The following is a 23,393-nucleotide window of genomic DNA, read 5'->3' as shown; positions in this document are numbered from 1 at the left end:
ATTAATGTAAGGAAATGGCAAAGGGGTGGAGAGGGGAGAGGGATATTGTGAACGTAAGTATTATGGGTTGGCACCCATGATCATTAAATATGTAGTTTATATACATACATGGATTTGTTAGAAACCAAAGAAAGAAAGGAAAAAAAAAATGTATTAAAAATTATGGATAGGCTTAACCATACAACTAGGTTGTAGTGCAAATAGTAGTAGTGGTGATGGTGTGGGGGAGTGGTGGGGTTGGAATGTTGGAGAAAGAGTAGAAGGGGGTTTTTTTGGAAAGTGAATGAATGGACAAGGAGATTAACTAAAAAGGGTGAATTGCACTACTAGCTCCTCAACTTTTCTCCAAGTTTAATTTTTCTTTTCTCTTTTAACTTTTAAATTCGACATTCTACATTTTGATTTATTAAAGGTGTCTCACTTAATTTGATTCTTTTTTTTTTTGTAGAAAATATTATTACTTACATCAGATCACTTCATCTTTTCATCTGTGCGCACTTAGATTAATCTATCATCCATCCAATTTTTAAAGAGAGACAACATAGCAACCCAATGGTCGATAGAATCAAAATATGAGATGAGAACGAAGTGTCAATAGATGCATATCTAACATCTAAATGTACATAAAATTTTATTGTACAAAAACAAGGACTAGTACTAATTAATAAGTTGCTTTAGAAGTTCAAGGACCAAAGGTAAAGTTGGCCAAAAGTTGGGGGAGTAGGGATGCAATTTACCCATTAAATAAAAAAGAATGGAATTGGGCAAGGACTAATAGAAAAGGTGGGGGAGGTTCTTGTCGGCCAGTTAGGTGGGTAAAGGGTGGGGAGGGAGAGGCCCACAGGCATTCAATGGCCGACTTGAGGAAATGCTACTGTTGTTTCAAGCCTCCCATGCATGGCCCTACATGTCCCTTGGACCAATTAATTTTGATGATGTGTTCTCTCTCTCTCTCTCCTGTAAAAGTATTGGAGAAGTACTTAACATAGGATCAGTGCTGTGTTAAAGGAACAATCATTTTAGGTGATAATGTTTGATTGAATTTTACTTACTTTATCCCTTTTTTAATTTTAACTTAACAAATAGCTTCTGAGCGGCAAAAACAAAAGCTTTATTGTAAGGAGAAAGATAGTAAACTATCTGTTTCATTCATCAAGAAATATGAAGTCAGCTACAGAAAGTGCGATAACCAAACCTCAATATGCAAGAGTAACAAAATAAAATTTGAATGAAAAGGAAGAGTGAAAAGGAAACCAAAACGAGGGAGAATGATGGGTAACAAAATTTGAGTAAAATCATAAAATAGAGTAAGCGCTTTACTTTAGAGCTTTTGCTTATGCTATTAAGATAATCTAAAAAACTTTAATAATTATAAAAAAAGTAGTATTTTTTTCTTAACAGTATTACTTGGCACTTCATCAATCAATACTATGGTTTAATGCTGCAATGTGATATTCTCTGCAGCTTGCACTTCTTTGAATGCATATATATCCTCTTGAGTATTTATATCATGTGGGATTGAATGCCTTATGGTACAAATATTTGTCAAATAATTATACTGAATAGTATAGTGCATGTATTACTTTTCTTTTCTTTTCTTTTGATTTTTAGGATTGTAGAGACCCACATGTGATAAAATATAATGAAATTGGTTAGGAATACAATTACCCAGAGATTATAACTCCAGATCAATCAAGTAGCTGTGGTAAGTTTTTTATTATTATTATTATTGTAGTTTATTTATTCATGTTAATTGATGGGAAAACCAACAAGTTTCCCATATTGTAAAGGGAGTCAAGGTTGCAACTGCAAAGTCATGGTTTTGTCCCCACCATATTTAAGTAGATGGGTCCAAATTTTCCCATGATTTAGGCATGTTAGTTTGCAACTAATTGGAAGGAGATTATTGCCATTTAATCATAGAAATTCCACATTAGACTATGTTATGGCCATAAAAGAAACCAAATCATAGTTTGTGTAGTCAAAAAACACAATTTGTTTTTGGTAAAAAGAAAATCATAGATTAGTAATATGATGGAAAATGCTGATAACAATTATGTCACAAGTTATATGCATGCTTTGCCATTTAATTAGCTGATTTTGTGGCTAATTAGCTTCTGTGAGCTCCTAATCAATTTTCTCCATGATCAATGGCCTAACCAAATCAACCTATGAAACAACCAATCAAATTAACTGAGCATCTTCTGGTTTAGTAATTCTACTTGATTAGATGCAATCATAATCAATAAGCCAAATACAAATTAAATGGTAAAACTCTTCTTTTTACCAGATTGAATGCATTGTGGAAGCTTCTAGTGTAGAAATTCACAACTCACAAGCAGGTCAATGCCACTGTAAGTTTTTTTTTTTTTTTTTGAGAGATAGGTAGCACGCTACCCGTTTCGTTTATTTCTTTTAGAAATAAATTTAACTGAAAATGTAAATCAACTAGGATTCGAACTTGGGTCTCGAATATCAACCATCAAGTCTTTTACCACTTGCTCTAGGGACGGTCGGTAATGCCACTGTAAGTTGTTTGTCTATCTTAAAGCTCTATCTTTCCTATTATTAATTAAAAAAGCAAAAAAAAGAGCTCTATATATCTTAAAGTAATTTTATGGAATTACTAAATAGAAAGAAAAATGAATGTGGAATGGGTAAAAGCTATAGTGGGAGGAGGAGAATTAATTAAAAAGTAGTCCTTGGCGAGGAAAGGACGAGATCTGCTTACATGCGCGGATTCCTAGTCCTTTCATATGAGAGAGTGTAGAACATGGAAAAAAAAAACAAAAACAAAAAAAGAAAAAAAAAAGGAAAAGAAAAAGGATGATCATAGAGGTTAACATAAATAAATTACTATTACAATTATTATCATGTATGGTGGGGATTGTTTGTTTTGTTTAAAGTAAGGAAAAGATGTGGCCTATGTCTCCATATTTATTGAGCCATGGCCCCACTATCACACTTTTACAATTATAGCATTGTTAGGGTTGTTGCCCTACAAATTATACTCTAACTCAAATTTGAAAGGCTAATAGAGCATGTTTGGATAGCTTCTTAATTAAAAACTCTTTCTCTAGAGGTTTAATGCCGTAAAAAGTCAAAATAAGCTTAATTTTAGAAATACAAGCTTAACTCGAATTAGTATTTCTATAGAAATTCAAGCGCCAGAACAGGCACCAATAAATTCACAAGTTGGAAATAGAATTGGAAACTGTATATAAAACAACAGTGTTATCAATAGTATTGTATTGAATGACAGGAAAATTCATTAAATCTTCTTATTAATATTCACTAGTGTAATTTGATCAGGCTCAATAAATCCATTATGTTCATACAAAAATGGACCGATAATCTACGAAATATTTTCTCCTGTTTACATTGCATCTAGGATTGTAATGGATTAATAATACATGTTTCCAATTTCCAGGGTTAGTAATAGAATAATGTTAATTTGTGGTTACCATAATTAACCCCAAAGGTTGACCCTTATTAGGTGGCTGAGTGGGAAAAGGTGAGACACATTAGAGTACGTTTAAGAGAACAAAAGAGTACTTTAAAACCTTGTTTTCAAAGGCATAATGCTTTATAAATAAAAGATAAAAGATGCACATAAGCTTATATTATAAGTTATGTATTGGATAATTAAATACAACTGTTGCATGCATAAAAGCTAACATGAGCCCACAAGATTATTCTCAAAGTACATAATTATTCTCCAATGTGTCTACTAATTGTGTCATATTTGAAATAATTAGTCCAATGTTGATTGTGCTATTAATTAACTACAATATCAAGGGGTTTTAAACTGAGTGTTATTAGTTGTCAAAGTTATAGACATGCATATCATCCTTGATATTTGCACCATGTTCTCATTCTATTGAACATGTCATAGTTGATGAGGTGGAGCTTGTCATAAGATTTATAATAATAATACATATAAAATAGTAGCTTACATGCTATGTGCTCCATGCAAGCTCACAACTCATCAATCTACTAAGTTGGGTGATATTTTATTCAATTTAAAATCATACAAAGAATCAAAAATAGAGCTCGAGACCTAAATTAGTACAGATAATTTGGAAGAGTTTACAAGATTTTACAGGGGAAATTTTTTTTTTCAAAAAAAAAAAAGGAAAAAAGTTGAGACATAAATTATAGAAAGGCAAGTTGAGCTTACCCACTGATGTCGGCGTCCAAAGATGTTTCGGCGCCGACTACAAAAGGGGGAAATGGCAATATGTATCACAATTAATTAAAAGGAAAACTTCAAAAACCCCCCTGTAGTTTTGTAGTTTCTCACTTTGCCCTCATGTGATTTAAAATGTATCAATTTCCCCCCCCCCCTGTGGTTTTTTTTTCTCTTTTGCTTATCAATTTCATTATTTTTTTTCTTAAATCAGTGATAAAGTTAAAATTAAAGGGTACTAAAGTGAATATTTGATAAATCTAGATAGATATCTGAAGTTTTTTATATATAATTTAATAAAATATTGACGAAAAAGCTATCGAAAAGATAAAAACAAAACCACGGAGGCAAATTGATACATCTTAAACCACAGGGGGGCAAAATGAGAAACTACGAAACCACAGGGAGGGTTTTTGAAGTTTTTCCGTAATTAAAAGTGAAAACTTTCCATTTTAGGTAAAAAATGAGAGATACCAAAATTAGAAACTTATCACAAAGCCCACTTAATCTAGCCAGGCCCAGTAAATTATGGGAAAGGGGTGCAAAAGGGCCCAATACGACTAAATGGGCCTAATGTGGCCCATACGTATGTAGGCCGAATCTAAGTATCGACGCCAATATGATTAAGTGGGCCTACAAACGGCCCAGGTATGGTAACACTTAAAATTGTACCCTGATTTTTATTTTTTTTAATTGTTAAAAAAATATACCAAATAAAATATCAGGCACGCACGCACGCAGAGCACGAAATAAGTCGACGGACGACGACATAGTATTGATCAGCGGAGCAATTGGGCCAAGCAAAAGCTCAGTTGCAATAACATTCATTTGCCGTGTTTGGCTTAGGCATGTTTAGTTCACCAAAAGTGAGGATATATAACACATGAACTCCGCTTTCAGAGAACCTCATATTAAATATTTTTTTATGTTAAATACCTACTGCTTCTAAAAGAAAAAAAAAAAAAATGATTGAAAGGGCAATAGAGGCATTTTAGGAGAAAAAAAGTAGAAAAAATTTCAAATATCACTCCTATAGTTTCACATTTTTTTATTTTAATATTCTATGATTTAAAGTGTATCAATTTATTACCCGTGGTTTTATTTTTCTCTTTTTATTGTTCTCTTTACTAATTTTTTTCCGTTAAATCAGTGACAAGATTAAAACTAAAAGATACTAAAGTAAATATTCTTTTTTGCATATAATTTAACAAAATGTTAACGGAAAAGCTGACGAAAAGAAAAAAAATGAAACCACGTAATACTAAATTGATACACTTTAAACTATAAGATATTAAAATGAGAAAGTGCGGAATCACCTGTGGTATTTGAAGTTTATCCAAAAAAGAAAAAAGTATAAACTACTCACAAATATGAGAATTTTCTTTTTATGGTAATGTTTATAATAAATCATAAATATAGAACAGTGTTAGTGATGGCTCAATTCACCTTATTCGGTACGCACTACCTCGTCAAACTTGGAAATTAATATATTCTACACGTAAAGCAAAGACCCCATCCAATTTAATGTGTTTATTTAATGAGATTTGGTGGAGTCCCAGTCAAATAACAATGACTTCCTTAATTAAGTGCTTTAATTGGCTACTTCCTATTTTGGAGGTTACATAACTTATCTGAAGTATAAATCAATTTCGAATCTGCTATTTATTATTCATCATTTTTATTTGTTTGATTTAATTCAGTCGACAGCTCTTTGATTTTAAATTTTAAATACTTCGCTTATTTTTACAAATTTAGTTACTATTCTTCACGCAATCTTCGTAATTATCATTAGCGTAAATTTTAAGGTCAAAATATCGTTAGCGGACGCAAATGAAATAAGTTGAAAAATTGCATAGTAAAATCTATATTTTTTTTTCTTATAAATTACTGATATAGACAATACATGATGTACAAATTCTTAGTCATTTGTTTATAGGTATAGTTATATAAATTTATCGACACATCAATATCAATAATAAATAAGAACTCAGAGTATTCCATTATTAAGAATTTTTTATCAATATTTATTAGAACATATATATATATATAGAGAGAGAGAGAGGTTTTAAAAACTAATTTGTTAATCTAGTTTAAAATATTACATTTATATTTACTAACAGAGTCCAGCTATGGTACTTGTAAAAACACCAAGCACTTGATATTTGTAAGTTTTTTACCGTTATATCTATTTCTCGGATCATTTTCAACCATTAGATTATACTATTCAACCAACCACCCACTCAACCCTAGGAGGTTCATATCATTCTAATCGCATATCTCTTAATCCAATGGCTAAAAATCTACAAGCATCAATAACTTAGTACTTTTAAAAGTATAGAAGCCCAATTCTTACTAACATATCAATAATTTATAGGATCTTTTTGGGTCCTCCAAAGCAATTTCAAATCTTGGAATTTTGGACTCGAATCCAAACCACACGACCCCAGAATCAGTCAACTACGAAGCGTCACGATCATATCTACCGTGCGTTACGAATAAAGATGCATGTGGGGGTATCTTTTACCAAAAATGGTTCGTATAGTAGTTTTATTTATTTGGTACCTTTTTGACTCGTAATTGTTATTATACAACATTGAAATGAACCCCATAGATTTGGGGATCTCTCCACCCCAAATGTATGATATTTTCTAAATTATGTAAGTTATGCGGCTCGGTTCAATTTTATAAAATATTAAGGGCTAATTACATCACTAGTCACTAATATTATTATATCCCATCTTTCTATTTTGCTTCTAATTTTTTAATCAGTGCAATTAAGCTTTCAGCATCTATCAGTTGTTCCAATCAAGTTAGAAATAATTTTGGGTTAATAAGCTAGTAGATAGAAGGGACTTAATTAATTGAAAAGGTCCAATCACGCTATGTTGAATATTATTTCACGTAATTTCATATCGTATCAGAACATGAGGTTCAGAGTACGACACCCGTCAGACTCCCAGTCTTATTTTATTTCTTTCTCTTTAATTAAAATTCATATTTTGAACGAATTAAGAAGTTTCGAGTCCAAATATCATTCTTCTGCTTAAAATTTTGGACGAATAATATAATGAAATCTCTTGCTAACATTCGGAAGACGATTGGAAACCCAATTGGATCCTTTAAGAGTATCAAAGTTTAAATGAAAATTCTATTAAAGATTTGATGAAACTAACAAATATAATCATAATCTCTCCCTATAAAGTTTGGTCGTACCAATTTTTGTAACCTAATTTGTAGAGAATCATATCTCTCTCTCTCTCTCTCTCTCTCTATATATATATATATATATATTTTGGTGGTGGGAGTAGGTTTGGTTGGTACCTGGTCTAATGTGGTTAAAGGGTTGGGACAGAGCCAACCCAACCCATGTGAGCTTGAACCAAAGCTGTACACTTTTAGAAACAGTTGAACCAAACTAGTTGGTGGACACACACCTCAACTGAAAAAAGTTCTTTCTCTTTTGTTTTGAGAGATAGGTAGCACGCTACCTGTTTCGTTTATTTTATTTAAAAATAAATTTTGCTGGAAATGTAAATTAATTAGAATTCGAATTTGAGTTTCGGGTACCAATCACCAACTCCTTTGCCACTTGCTCTCAGGACGATCGGTAAATTCTTTCTCTTTTAGTTCAAAAAATTGGTGCTTAAGTTTCCTCAACTAGAAACCACCATTCCACCCTAGTATTATGACTTGTTTTAATGCACTAGCTATAGTTTCCAAGAACAAGGTGATAACATTAAATGCAGGTCTCTAACTTCTAAATAAGTTGGTTGGTTATAGTTTCATATATTTTTGTTTGCACTCACAACAATGTTAAAAATTGGAGAGTGCTACATTTCTTTTATTTTTGCACCCAAGAGCCTTGCAACAACAACTAATAGAAATATAAGAGTGTTTGTGTTGCACACAAGTTTATCATTGTATAACCCAAATTAGCAACTAAGCAGGCCTAGAATCTACTTCTTTGATAGTTATTTCATTTGAGACCAAATTATTGCAAATGAAATCCTAACAAAACTTGCACACTAATAAGTGCCATATCCATAAATTCATAATATATATTTACTAAAACTTAGTTTGGTATTGAGACTCATCTGACGCTATTAGATAAAATGAAGTTGCGGTAAAAATATATAGGGATATACTTCAGCGTTCTTCGGTGGGACTGCAAAAAATATATAGTAACCGACTCGTCGCGATATGCGGAACGCAATATTACGTACTGAAACAAATAGAATACTTTTTCATCGTACTTTCTCACCACACATAACGCAATCTTTCTATAATCCCAAACGAGTCCTAAATAGCAAAATGAAAAGCACCTTTTTTAGTCATAGTAATCACTTACTAAGCACAGTTAGCACAGTATTGTTATGCTGATGATAAATAGTACCATGAGGTAATCGGTCACTGGTTGAACCCAATCGCTGAGTTGAATGGCATTAGTATAATGTTATAAATATTTAATTATAATTTTTTTATACAATATAAAGTAAAAAAAAACTTATCCTAAATATAAATGTTCTACAATATTTTTAAATATACTTTAATTAATTATTAAAATATATGATTAAAGATAAGTCGGCAGGTTCATCGGTTTACTAGTAAAAACACTAATTTGAACGAGTTAAAACTGGTTTGAAGTCGGTTTGGTTTTATAGGTTGAACCGAATCAGTTTGGACACTAGGTTGCACGGCGGTCCGACCGGCCAGATCGATTTGAGTTTCAAAACATTGGCTACAATCGATTTATACAGGTTTTTTTAAAAAAATTTAATCAGTCCATTTCAATTTCTTTCTATTACAAGATCTTGTTTTTCTTTTTCTTTTTCTTATATCATTCTATTTCAATTCGAGAGATTAATATCTTACATTGGTTGAAATATTCAATCGGATCTTATTCCAAACCCTGCACTAGTGATCCAAATTTATGGCTACGCCATCAAGAATCCAGTGAGAAAACCTGGAAATATATATATATATATATATAGAACTAGGCTACTATACTATCGGTAGCACGGAGCGCTCCGTGCTACCAAATTGTTTTCGATGATGCGGCTTCCAAATCGACGATCGGCTCCGTTAGACTTGATCTGTACTATTGAAAGTATTTAGAAACTAAATTTCATAATTTTTCGATATCATTTACCTATCAAACAAGTAGTCTAAAATTGAACGGCTGAAAATAAAAATCTCATGAAAAATAATGATAAAAGATTTAAATTCAAGATCAGATATACTGATCTTACTCTAAATAGTGAAAAGAATTTTCTATAAAATTTTCATCGCATTTGGATTATTTTACACCGTTAAACTGACAAACACACCACATTGGCCATTAAAATTGTCAATTTTGAGATCTTTTGATCACTAGTCAAATGATGTCGAAAAAATNAATTAATTTACTACCAGCTCCGGTGACTACTATATTATATTTATATACCTAGTAGTGTCGGTAGCAGGAATCTAAACTAGGAGAGAGAGAGAGAGAGAGAGAGAGAGAGAGAGAGAGAGTTAGACTGGTATGCTATCGGTAGTACAGAGGCCTCCGTGCTATCAAGTTGTTTTCAATGAAGCAGTTTCCAAATCGACGATCGGCTCCGTTAAATTTGATCTACACTATTAAAAGTATTTGGAAATTAAATTTCATACTTTTTCGACATCATTTGACTAGTGATCAAAATGTCTCAAAATTGACAATTTTAATAGTTGATGTGATGCGTTTGTGAATTTAACGGTGTAAAACAATCCAAATCTAGTGAAATTTTTATAGAAAATTATTTTCACTCTTTAGAGTATGATCAGTACATCTGATCTTAAATTCAAGTCTTTTATAATCATTTTTTATGAGATTTTATTTTCAGCCGTTCACTTTTAGACTACTCGTTTGATAGTTAATGATATCGAAAAATTATGAAATTTAGTTTCCAAATACTTTCAATAGTGTAGATCAAGTCTAACAGAGCCGATCGTCGATTTAGAAGCCGCATCATCAAAAACAACTTGATAGCACGGAGGCCTTCGTACTATCGATAGTATACCAACCCAGCTCTTATTATATATATAAAGGTGAGCTTCGATTCACATGTAAGTCAAAAGAAAATAATAAAAACCCCAAAAGTCAAACCTCAAAAAAAAAAAAAAAAAAAGAAAAAAAACAAGGGATAAAAGTCGTGAGAAAGTCTCCGGAGAATCCAAAGTGCAAAAGCAAACGCGAAACACGGCTTAGAACGTGAATAACAAGGCCTATATATGCCGTGTTCATCAAAATCACTTAATAATACAACACACTATTAAAAACTGTGTTGATTCGAATTGTTGAAAAATAAATAAGAATCTATAATTTTTATTATGATCAAATATTGATAGAATTCTATGGATCAAACTTCCATATCTAATTTTTTACTTTTAATTGCCTGTAATAACATATATATTCTGCAATAAAAAGAGTCGAAAACTTTTTTCAGTTCAACTATAAAAGTACGACAAAATTTTTTTTTTCTTTTCTAATAATGGTTCTAAAACAACACTTCATCTAACTGTATTACAATCGATCTTATAGTTCAAACCGGTTCCGAACAAGTTGGAATTCTTATCTCTGTTGTTAAAAAAAAAAAAAAAAAATCTTTAACAAAAATATTTTTATAGTAATTTCTAATTGTAATACTTTATTGAATAGCAATTAATGTACTCAATACCTAAGTCTTAATTACTTGCTGTGATCTAGCTAAGCTCTAGGTTGGAATGCACTGTTGGAATGCACTGTGGACTAATGACCACTAACTCTAATTTCTTTTTTTTTTAATTATAAGCAACACACCTACCACATTAGGTTGATCAAAATTAGTTGTAAAGTTGTAATTTCCATACTTAAATTTTCTCTTTTTCCAGGTTTTAGAATGATTGACTACAAAGGGAGTATTTAATTTTAAAAAAATAGTGATAATAATAATAGTGGTTATTAGTTAGAAATAGTAATAACAATAATTAGTAATAATTAAGATCGATTGGTTAGAAATTGTTGGGATCTCGATCTGTAATAATGATGAATTTATTAATTAATCAAAACACGGCCTACACAAAAAGCTATAAAAGCTTCTCTTTTTTTTTCTTTTTTCTTTAAAAAAAAAACATTAATTAAAACAAAAAAGAGTTTGAACCCCACTTTGTCATTTGAAAAATTACTCTCGAAATTTTAATTTTTCTTTACATTTGAGAGTTCCTTATGTTTCATCTATAGTTTTTCGGCCGATATTAAATAAAATTCAACATATATGTATAATCTATATGTTTTTTTTGGCTAAATTGTGAGAGTTACGGATATAATTATGCAAAAAAAAGGAAAAAAAAAAAGCAAGAGCATTAAATAGATTACTTGTACATACGCGTATACGGAAGTAATAACGTATACACAAGGGTTACGAATTGAAGAGAACTGAGAACGGTATATAAACTAAACCCAGATATAGCTTAGCATAACAAAATTAATTTCTATAATTAGCCAAATAAGTGGAACCAAATACGATAATTAAAGCACTAACCTGACCCGCGCGTACACGCCGCTCTTAATATTTCATAATTAATAGATATAATCTGCAAAGTTCACGAAGTTTGAATTTATTGATGTAAATTTTGACCGATTCAAAAAGGAAAAAAAAAAAAGACTTTTTATTGGAATAAAATAAATGGATATGAATATTATATTTCGTATGTCTTTTTAACTTGGAAATTTTATAGTATTTAATAGATGAAAAAGATAATTATATTTAAATAATTCGTAATTTATTCTGATATTCCAGGTAAAATCAAGTAACGGTAAAATGCATCCCACGTGTTAAGACCCACGCGTGTGATAAACGTCCGTTACCTTTCTCACGGATCCGAGCCGTTAACTACGAGCGACGACCAACCCGTGGAGTTCCCGCGGCGTTGGTTACTTGGTTAGGCACGTGGGCCCCACGTGCCTCCGTAGACCATAATCCCTACAATAACAACAGAACAGTACCAAGCCAGGGTAAGTGAAAAAAAAAATTAATTATTAGTATCTAAAATTTTAAATTCGAAATCTAATTACTTTATATTTCTAGCAAAATTTATTTTTTTTTAAAAAAAAAACAAAATTTATAGCAAATTACCTTTCTTTCTAAAAAAATTTGACGAAATAGTCAAAGTCTCCACAAATATATCAGAGCAAATCACAAAACTCAATTACAGAGATAATTAAATCTGAATTCAGATGTAATCTACGGCCTCTAAATAGCTTATATATATATATATATATATATATATATATATATATATATATATATATATATATATATATATATATATATGTAAATAGCAAAAATTGTTGAGAATTCACTATTTTATAATGCTTCGTTTGAGATTGAAATTGAATGAACTATATTAACCTAATAAGTACAATAAAGTAAAATGAATTGAGCGTACTCGCCCGGTTAATGTATAATTTCTATGATTCAGTCTCCAACTTTGTCCTTTTTTTCTTAAGAGAGAAAAGTAGCAAGTTATCGACTTTATTTATCTTTTTCAGAAATAAGTATAGATTTCGAATTTGAAAATTTTGAGTATCAATTATTAAGCCTTTGCCAACTACATTTGGTACGATTCTGTCTCCAACTCTTTCCAATTCATGCCATACAAACAATCAATGATAAAGAAGGACGGAGTAGTTGAAAAAAAATAATTCATCATATTAGTACGTAAAAATCCCTAAAGTGGTACAAGTAAAAAAAAATAATTTAGATTTAAATTTCTAATGGGCAATACAGAGGCCTCTGTGTATACATGCCGTGTGCATCAAATACCCTCTCAATACAAAAAAAACTCCTAACTAAAGGATGCAAATGGATCCAGGCTAGTGGAGCATCCGTACTGATTCGTTTTTAATGAAATCGTAAGTGATGGTCGATCTGCTAAAAATCTGTCCTAAATTTATTTTCGTTTCAATTCATTTCAAATGAGTGTATAATAAGAAAATATGATAAAAATTAATCCGTTCAAAATATATGTCCTGATCCGTCACAAAAAAAAAAGAAAAAAAGAAAAAGAGAGATGGCGATCTTTCTTGCATTCGGATTCGTCCCGTTTGCATTCCTACTGGTAATTCCTAACCACACGTGGGTCCCACAGCTCCAGTAAAATTACTGTGGAATAATGAGACCATATAATATCACGAATAATCCCACGTAACCAATCCCCACCCCAGTTTTAAATTTTGACCTATATCCCCACGAAATCAGCTAACCCGGAACACGCACCTTTGACCGTAGACCAAACAAGGCAAAAAGAGAAATAAAAAAATAAAAAAAAGAATAAGAAAAAGAGAGTACTTGAATAAACGGATCGACACCATTATTAATACCAGTGAAAAAATATGCGCAGCAAACAAAAGAAAAAGAAAGATGGGAAAGCAATTGGCAAAGTAAACAAGAAAAACCCAAAAAATTTGAAAGCAACCCCCCATCCTACGTCATCACCCTCCCTCAGTTTCTTTGACTCCCTCTCTCTCTCCTTTGAAAAGGATGAAATATGCAAGGAGACCCCTCTACTTAAAATTATTTTTTCTTTAGTTCATATCTACCTAATTTTATACAACATCTGACCCAAAATATTAAATTTTATTATTTATTATTTTATTATGCTTTACACAGTACAGTCATATAATTATACGTGACCTATATTACTTTTAGGTATTAAAATTTATTATATTTCGCTATATGATTAATTTTTTTTTACAAATTATTGGTTAGGTAGTAGGCATCAAATATTCTTTTTTATCAAATATTTTTTCTTCTCCTCCTGATATTGTTTGCCTAAACTAAGGAAAGTACAAGGACCAATTGTAGAATAATCTATAGTTAAGGGGGGTTTTTTTATTTTTCTCCATCTACTCCTACATTTCCATTTCCACCACCTTAAAACCCACTCCTTCCCCCATCTTTCCCTTTCTACTCCATTCTCTCCTCCCTCCCTCCCTCTTTTCTCATCATCTCTTCTCCCTCTTCTTCTTCTTCTTCCTCCTTGGGAGCATCACCATCCCAAATCCCACACACAAAACACATCACAACACACCACACCACACCCATTATTAATTAGCTAGGAATCAGAACAATCAGGGGGAGTAGCAACAAGGAGGAATTAGTAGAATTAATTAAGAAGATTATTAAAGAGTAAGCAAGGTGTTGATAGATAGATTGATTGATTGATTGATGATGATGGGGAGGAGGAAGGAGGAGGAGGGGGAGGAGGGCGTACTGGCGCAGAAGAAGAAGACGAGGAGGGCGTTGGAGGTGAAGGTGCCGAGCTTCTTCCGCTGCCCGATATCGCTGGACGTCATGAGGTCGCCCGTCAGCCTCTGCACCGGCGTCACCTACGACCGCTCCTCCATCCAGCGCTGGCTGCAGTCCGGCAACGCCACCTGCCCCGCCACCATGCAGCCCCTCTCCTCCACCGACCTCGTCCCCAACCTCACCCTCCTCCGCCTCATCCGCCTCTGGAACGACAACGCCCCTAACCCTAACCCTAACCCTAACCCTAACCCTAGCGCGATTACTAGTACCCTCTCCTCCTCCTCCTCCTCCTCCTCCCCATCCGCCGCGGTCAAGGAGCTCCTCCGCGAGGCGCGCGACGCGGCGGACCCGGCCCCGGCGCTGCGGGAGATCGCGGCGATCCTCGAGGAGGACGACGAGGACGAGGGGGAGGTCGACAAGGACGGGCTCGCCGCGGCCGTCGCGCCGCTGCTCCGGGTCGAGGGCGCGGAGGCGGCGGCGGCGCGGGTTCTGGCGCTCGTCCTCGCCGCCGACGGCGCCGACAAGCGGGCGGTCGCCGCCGCCGCCGACCCGGGCGCCTCCGCCGCGGCGCTCGCCCGCGTGCTGAGGACGAAGGAGATGGGCCCGCGGGTCGACGCCGCGCGGGTTCTGGAGTCGCTGATCGCGGCGTGCGGGAGCGAGTCGGAGGCCGCGGCGGTCGCGGAGGCGCCGGATCTGATCCCGGAGCTGATCCGGCTCGCCGGAGAGGGCGACGCCCCCGCGGCGGCGGCGGCTGCGGCGGCGGCGATGGGGTGCCTCGCCGGGATCGGGGCGGGGTCGCGGCGGGGGAGGGGGGAGATGGTGACGCGCTGCGCAGTGGGCGCCGCGGCGAGCGGTTTTATGGGGGGCGCGCGGCGGGGCGGGCGGCGGCGGCGGGCGGCGCGGTTGAAGTTTTGGAAGCGGCGGCGGGTGTGACGCGGAGGGCAGGGTGGGGAGATATGCGGGGTGGAGGAGTGCGGTAGGAGTTGGTGGTGGACGGATGATGAAGAGCGGGAGGGAGCGGGGCGGAGCGGCGGGTCGGGGTGCTGTTGGGAGGTGGTTGCCACCGCCACCGCGACGCCAGGGCCCGTGAGACGCCGCGCGCGCTCTCGCGGCCGGCCTCCTCACCAACGCTGGCTGCTCTCATGGAGAGCGGCGGGCTCGCGAGCCGCAAGACAAAAGCGCTGCCCTGATCTGCCTGAGAATATTCAGATCATGCAAGAGTGCCTGCGCGGCACGGACCAAGACACAAATCATGCATTTTAATACAGGGGAATTTGTTGTACATGGTAACTTGGATAGAGGTTCTTTTATCGTTTTTTTTTTTTTTTTTTTTTGACAGGTGAAAAGAGATAGAATAGGAGAAAAAGAAAAATTATAATGTCAATTGTGATCTGATTCAAATTTTTGCTGGCATATATATTTGTAGCAAGCACCTCTAATTCCTCCTCCTCTTCTTCTTACTTGTGGATCTTTGTTTGAGATGTGATCAAATGACCTTATAATAAATTTGACACACCCTACAGTACTTCTGAATATATTCATAAGAAAAAAATAAAGCAGTTTCTTCTTTCTCTGGGGAATTAATTGAATCAGATGTTTGTTCTTGTTTTTTAACAAGCTAACTTTGTATGCTGTAATTACTTGGTTATGTTAATTCCAATCACTTTTTATGTAGTGTGAGAAACTGTCCTAAGTTTTCTCAAGGGAAAGGAAATTGAATGTCAATTCAAAAAAAAAAAAAAGAAAAAAAAAAGAAGAAATCTAAAGGATTTACAAGAGGCTTCATTTGGAAAGTTTCTTGCTATATTACAAATTAGCTCTGGAGAGTCTACTCCTGGTCATATCACAAAGTGGCCTCAAGTTTGTTTTTTTTTTTTTTTTTGATTTTGAGAATATTGTATAATTTATCCCTAATTATTTCATTGGATCTATGTTCTAGGTGTTTGCATGGACCTGTAAGAAGAGTAGTAGTACATTAATAATTCCTTGTCTTTTTATTGACAATCCTGCAGGGTATAGTAGAAGGAACTGTCATTGAACAGGTTCTGAAATGGACAGCAACACAATTGATTACTTTTTCCTCAAAAGTAAATGAGTTTTTCTTTTTCTTTCTTTTCTTTTTTTTTTTTACAAATATTAATATAATAGTAGGTTGTGTGGGGTCCACACAGGCATATATTATTTTTGCATGACCTGTGCAAATTTTGAAATAAAAGTAAAAGCTTTTATAAACTCTATTTTAACACTGGAATTTTGTTTAAATTTTGTATTATAAATTTTGGATTAATTTCATACATGTTCCTGCAAATATAATGAATAGCAAATATATCTCTACAAAGTTCAACTTTCATATGTAGTATGGCTTAGCTGAATATATGAATAAACTAGAATTCGAACTTTGGAGCTCCGGTACAAACCACTAAGCCTTTTGCCACTTGCGCTAGGAAATCTCTCAAAAAAAAAAGTAAACTATCGGGACATATTTGAAAATATCAGAACTTTTACAGAAACTACATATAAAATTTGAACTTCGTAGGAATATATTTGCCATTTACTATGTTTATAGGGACATGTATGAAATTAATCCATAAATTTACAATGTAATAGCAGATTGGAGTGCCTGCTATATGTGATATTTGATTGAGTTTATCAATCTGAATATTAATTGGTTACGTGTATTGCGATGACTTGGTCAATGACAGATTCCACTTTAATTAATTTATTGATAATTTTGCTAGTAGAACAAGGGACTTACTTGTCAACTATGAACTCATAAATGAGAAGGAAACATCCAATTGGAAATTAACTTGGCTATTAATTTCTTTTGTTCACACAAGTTATTTGTGTATTTTAATTGACTCTCATGTCCATAGATGGAGAAGTTTCTCATCATTTTGACCCTCTCAACCAATCACAATATATATATGACAAATCCCCAACAATCACTTAACATACATGGCCCTTTTCTTCTTTTTTTTTTTTTAGTTTTTCTAGCACCTTCATGTGGAAACTTTGATAGTTAGGTGATGAGAAAGTCTACAATTGAAGGATTAATTATACTACATACCAAGTATTATATTGGAACTTAGGTCTCGGGTACCAACCACCAAGTATTATATTCTATCTAGTTTAATCTGATCAACCTAATTGCAAAGATGTTAACATCTAATTAATTTAGTCGTGCTAGATGATCGATATAGTGTTATTAAAAAATATACTTTGATTAGTATTTTTAGATGAGCGCGACGTTATTGAAAAACTGCTCAATGAGATTTTAGTAAGATATATAATTTGATGAGTCATATGATTTGTCCCACTCTCGAATCTCTAATATTTGTTTCTGTCTATCAAATTTTTGTCTAAATCTCAAAATCTTACTCGGGCATAATAAGAAATTATACGGTGCTGATCCTCATTTACTTTTTTTCTTTTTTCTCTTCTTTTAGATGAAGTGTTAAATTAAATTTTTCTTAAACTAATTTTATTTACAGCAAAAAAAAAAGAAGAAAAGGATTGCTAATTAAACTATAATATACTCTTTTTTTTTGAGATAATAAGTTATACACCTCACCTATTTTAGGGATCGAATATACGAATTACATCCACTTTGAGGTGTATATTTTTTAAAAAATAAAATTGTTGGCCAAAGAAGAATTAGAAAACAAAAACTAAACTGTACTAATAAATGTGGAACCAGCTATGCAACAACTACCATGCAAGAACAAGTTGAAAAACAAAACAAAATAAAATAAAATAAAATAAAATTAAAATAAAAAGTTGAAAAAGAGGGAGTGGACAAACATGGCCGCAATTTACGAACACGTTGCCGACCAAAAAAATAAGAAGGAAATTAAATCCCTTTCAATATTTTCCCTTAAAATAATAAATTGAATACAAACAAAAATTTTATTATAAGCTCTCTATCAACCATTCATTTCGTGCATTATTATTTCGTGTGGTTATATTCAATTAATATCATTATATCAGAAAGAATAAATGCCATTATAAACTATTATGAAACTTTTATATATATATATATATATATATATATATACACACACACACAAATTATGATATATGGATATGCTTTGTTTACTATATATCCAAAGAAATTAATCATTTTATTCAATATATTACTATTAATATGTCCTTACTTCTCATTTAAAAGGGTACTGTTTGATTCCTCAAAAATTATGAAAATATTATTTTCATAGTTTTTGCTTTTTAAATAAACAAATTAGAAAAAAAAAAACAAAAAGGAGATTTTTTTCCCATAAAATCTGGAAAAAAAAAATTCCAGAATAACTACTTTGCTGAAAATCAAAATTGCCAAAAATACTTTTTCAACCAGAAAAACTATTTTCTAGAAATTTTTTTCTAGAAAACCAAACTCTCCCTAGGAGCTCAGCTCTTAAAATATTTTTGGAGAGAAAAGTAGTTTATTCATTTCGTTCATTTGTTAGAAATGAACTCGGCCGTAAATACAAAATAATTAAATTTTAAATTTGAGATATTAAACACCAACTATTAAGTTCTTAGTTAATCGTACTAAGATTTGGTCGGTTGCTCTTGGAAATATTATTGGCAATTTATGATATATAGTATCTTTGAAAGATGAGTAATTTTGGTTGACTCAGACTCTGTATTCTGTGATGGGGGCCTGCACATGAGATGACCAAGAAATTGTAATAAAGAAATTAAAGAAGAGAGAGAGAGAGAGAGAGAGAGAGAGAGATTTTGTGTGTAGTTTTAGTCCTTGGAATCCAACAAGGCTATGCTCTTTCTTTTTGACCACTCCAATCCCTGTGTGTGTAGTGTGTACAACTCATGCCTCTAATTAAATGATGAAACAGAAAGCTAGGAGGAGACTTGTTAGCTTTCTCCATAACTAAATGCTTATTGGACCTCATGAGAAGGTACCCAAAAATATTGTTAATGTGCGCGTGACGTATCAATATATCGAGTTAGGCTCCTCTGCTTTTACCGACCGTCCCTAAAGCAAGTGGCAAAGGGCGCTTTGTGGTTGGTACCTAAGGTCCCTAAGTTCGAATCCTAGTTGATTCACATTTCTAGTTAAGTTTATTTCTAAATGAAATAAACGAAGCGAATTGCATGCTATCTATCACTCAAAAAAAAAAAGTTAATAATAATAATATTAATCAAGAACAAGAATATACATTTTTATCTGCAATATTTAAGTTAATAAATGACTATTTTAAGCAGTATCGGAAAAAAAAAAAAAAAGAAGAAAACTCAATACGAGACTTATCTATTAGTAGGAGTTTACATATCAGTAGTACCATATCGAATAAGTATTAAATGAGTGAAAGGTTTGATATATGTACTAGTGGGTTGGATCTAATAGGCTTTAATATGTAGATTTAATTAGTTCTATTAAATATATCATATTTTCGGAGTTATGGAGTTTTGGGCTGAGCCCTTGAACTCTCCTGAGATATGTGGCTTATATTGAAAACACGTAAATTCGGATGAGTGTATTTACGACAAAAATTGAGCTTCAGAATAAGCTTTTAGATTGAAGGGACTCGTAGCACTATCTAGGGTAAGTCCATTCACCCATTTTATTTTTATATATCCATGCATGTACGAAGTTCATCAAATAGAAAGTTTTCAGGGTAAGCTACGTTTGAAATTAATATTCTTTTAAATGCCATATATATATATATATATATATATATATATATATATATATATATATATATATTATAAGCTAGCTGGTATACTATAGGTAGCATTGTGAGGTGGCGGCTGCCGTGTCACAAGTTGTTTTCAATGAGTGCGGTTTCTAATCAACGATCGGCGCTCGTTAGACTTGATCATATATTGAAAGTATTCGGTTAACTAAATTTATAATTTTTCGGCGTCATTTACCAATTAAACGAGTAGTCTAAAAATAACGCGCTGAAAATGAAAATTTTATAACTCAGTGATAAGAATTCACAATTTGAAATCGAAAGTATTAGTCTTGCTATTGATGTTAAGTAGAATTTTCTATTAAATTTTCATCTTAATTTGAATACTTCTATACTGTTGAACTTAAAAACGCCATCATATACTTTACCATTAAAGATTGTAGATTTTGGAACCTTTTGATCACTAGCCAAATGATGTCGAAAATTATTGAATTTAGTTTTCAAATATTTTTAATAGTATAGATCAAGTCTACGGAGCGATCGTCGATTTGGAAGCTGATATCGAAAACACACTTGTGTCACGGAGCGCTCCGTTCGTACCAAGTTGTTTCGATGATGCAGTTCCAAATCGACGATTCGGCTCGTTAGACTGATCTACACATTAAAGCATTTAGAAACTAATTTCATAATTTTTCAGATATCATTTACTATCAAACAAGTAGTCTAAAATTGAACGCTGAAATAAAAATCTCATAAAAAATGATGATAAAAGATTTAATTCAAGATCAGATATACTGATATGATCTTACTTAAATAGTGAAAAGAATTTTCTATAAATTTTCATCGCATTTGGATTGTTTTACACCGTTAAACTCACAAACACACCACACGGCCATTAAAATTGTCAATTTGAGATCTTTTGATCATAGTCAAATTATGTCGAAAATACTGAGAAATTTAGCTTCTAAACACTTTCAATAGTGTAGATCAAGTTAACGGAGCCGATTGTCGATTTGGAAGCCGCATATCGAAAACAACTTGGTAGCACGAGCGCTCCGTCTACCAATTTGTTTCGATGCATAGTAGCGGACTCTCTCGTATATATATATTAATATATATAACTGTGGTAGCCGGAGCGCTCCGTGCTACCGATAGCATGTAGCGGACATATATATAATATTATATATAGAGCAGGGCTGCTGTGCTCTCAAAGACACGGACCTCCGTGCTCTGAGCCGTTTTCGATGATGAAATTTTCGTATCGACGATCGGCTCGTTAGACTTGATCTAGCGCATTTAAGACTTCTAGAAATATTAATTTTGCGATTTTTCGATATCATTTACCTAGTGGATCGAAAGGATTCAAATCCATAATTTTTAATGGTTGTTATCTGTCGTTTTCAAGTTTAACGGTGTGTGAAGTATTAAATCAGAGTGAAAATTTTGATAGAAAATACTTCTATACTATCTACAACAAGTCTATTATTTCTGATCGAAAATTTTAGTGCTATATCACCACTTTTTATTGGATTTTTTTTTAGCCGTTAAAATTATTGATTTTGAATCCTTTCGATTGCTAGTGTAAATGAGATTCAAAAATCGCAAAAAATTATTTTCTAGCAAACTTTAAATACGCTAGATCAAGTTTAACGGAGCCGATTCGTCGTTCGAAACTCCATCATCGAAACGGCTCAGGAGCACGCGAGACCTCCGTGCTCCTGAGAGACAGCAGCCTCATATATATATATATATATATATATAATATATTATATATATATATATATATATATAATATATATAGAACTAGACTAAAATACTATCAATAGCACTAAGCTATTGGTACTTATTGATTTTTTAGCCTTGGATTGAGAAATGGATGATTAGGATGATTGTAGACTCTCCTGGATTGAGTGAGTGGTTGGTTGAATAGTATAATCTAATTAAATCTAACGGTGAAAAATTCGATATGATCAAATTCTTAGTACTATCAATAATACCCCAGCCGAACTCTATATATATATATAATATAATATAATTGCTAACTCATAAATGTATAATATTAACTTATCAATAATGCGTTACAATATCTTTTGGGTACATTTATTGCTGCGGAAACAATGGCGGATAAAGTGGGGGAGAAAAGTGTGGGGAGTGTGATGAGTTTGTTTCCAACATAGAGAGTTGGAATAGAATAGAATAAAGGTGAGAATTATTATTATTATTATTATTTATTTACATTATTATTTACATTAAAGAAGATATGAGTGATCATATAAAGGTGTGGAAGGCACAAGCCTCTGTAAACAATGGTCCACAAAAAAGTAGCTTTATGCTTTATTTTTACTTTTTATTTTAATTTTAATTTTTTATTTTGTTGTTTTTAATGGGTAGGGAATTAGGGCTCTAATACTATGACAACTAAGGAAACACAATTTGATAGCAGTGATAATAGAGGTTATATGTAAACACTTATAATTAATAATATTTTTTTAAGCTAAAATATTTTTAGAAGTAAATGGAAGAGGTATCTGGTGAAGGGACTTCTAATCGAGAACGGCAATATTAAACACGATTTATTCTATTTGAACTTTATAAAACTTGAATTTTATAAAATAATAAATAATAAATAATATTAAAAAATAATAAAATTCAAGCTCTCATAAGTTTAAATAATTTAGAAAAATTTAAGTTTAATGAAGTGATCGATCTCAACTCCTGATCATCCAAGATAACGTAAAAATAAATCTTTTTGTTTGCTTTGAAAAGTTTTAAAGTACACGTGTTGCATTCAAATTAATTGAGCTTGGTCAGATAAACAAAACTCCTAATAAGTTGAATCCGGTCATTTTCAATGGTGAATGTAAACCATGATCCATTATTTAAGATTTTATATATAGATTTTATATATATATATATATATATATATATATATATATATATATAGGTCATGGCTACTATACTATTATGAGTATTGGAGCCCTCGTACTCATAAGTTGTTTTCGATGATGGAGCTTCCGAATCGAAGATCTACTCTGTTAAATATGATCTAGAATATTTGAAACTTCTAGAAAATAAATTTTGTAAATTTTCGAAATCATAATAAAGTCCATCAAGTGGACATAAAATGAACGGTCAAAATCGAACGACGTCCTAAAAAAGGATGATCGGATCTTTCAATTCAAGATCAAGAATTATTGATCTTTATCTATGTAGTGAATAGAATTTTTTATCAAAAATTCA

At 33.1% G+C, this 23,393-nt stretch overlaps 1 protein-coding gene and 1 long non-coding RNA gene across 2 annotated transcripts; both read left to right on the top strand.

The window, feature by feature from the left end:
- LOC109726824 lies at nt 2,488–6,903 on the top strand. The gene is made up of 2 exons (XR_002220620.1): nt 2,488–2,527; nt 6,564–6,903. It is a non-coding gene; the product is annotated as an uncharacterized LOC109726824 (long non-coding RNA).
- Nucleotides 14,451–15,432, top strand: LOC109726362 (U-box domain-containing protein 29-like; the record flags this gene model as incomplete). Its single annotated transcript, XM_020255898.1, is given in 1 exon segment — nt 14,451–15,432. A coding segment is annotated over 1 exon segment (982 nt), but the record flags the coding sequence as incomplete, so codon positions are not given.

This window comes from Ananas comosus, linkage group 21 (assembly GCF_001540865.1).
Source record: "Ananas comosus cultivar F153 linkage group 21, ASM154086v1, whole genome shotgun sequence".
Classification (NCBI taxonomy): domain Eukaryota; kingdom Viridiplantae; phylum Streptophyta; class Magnoliopsida; order Poales; family Bromeliaceae; genus Ananas; species Ananas comosus.
This window is presented reverse-complemented; position numbering and strand designations above follow the sequence as displayed.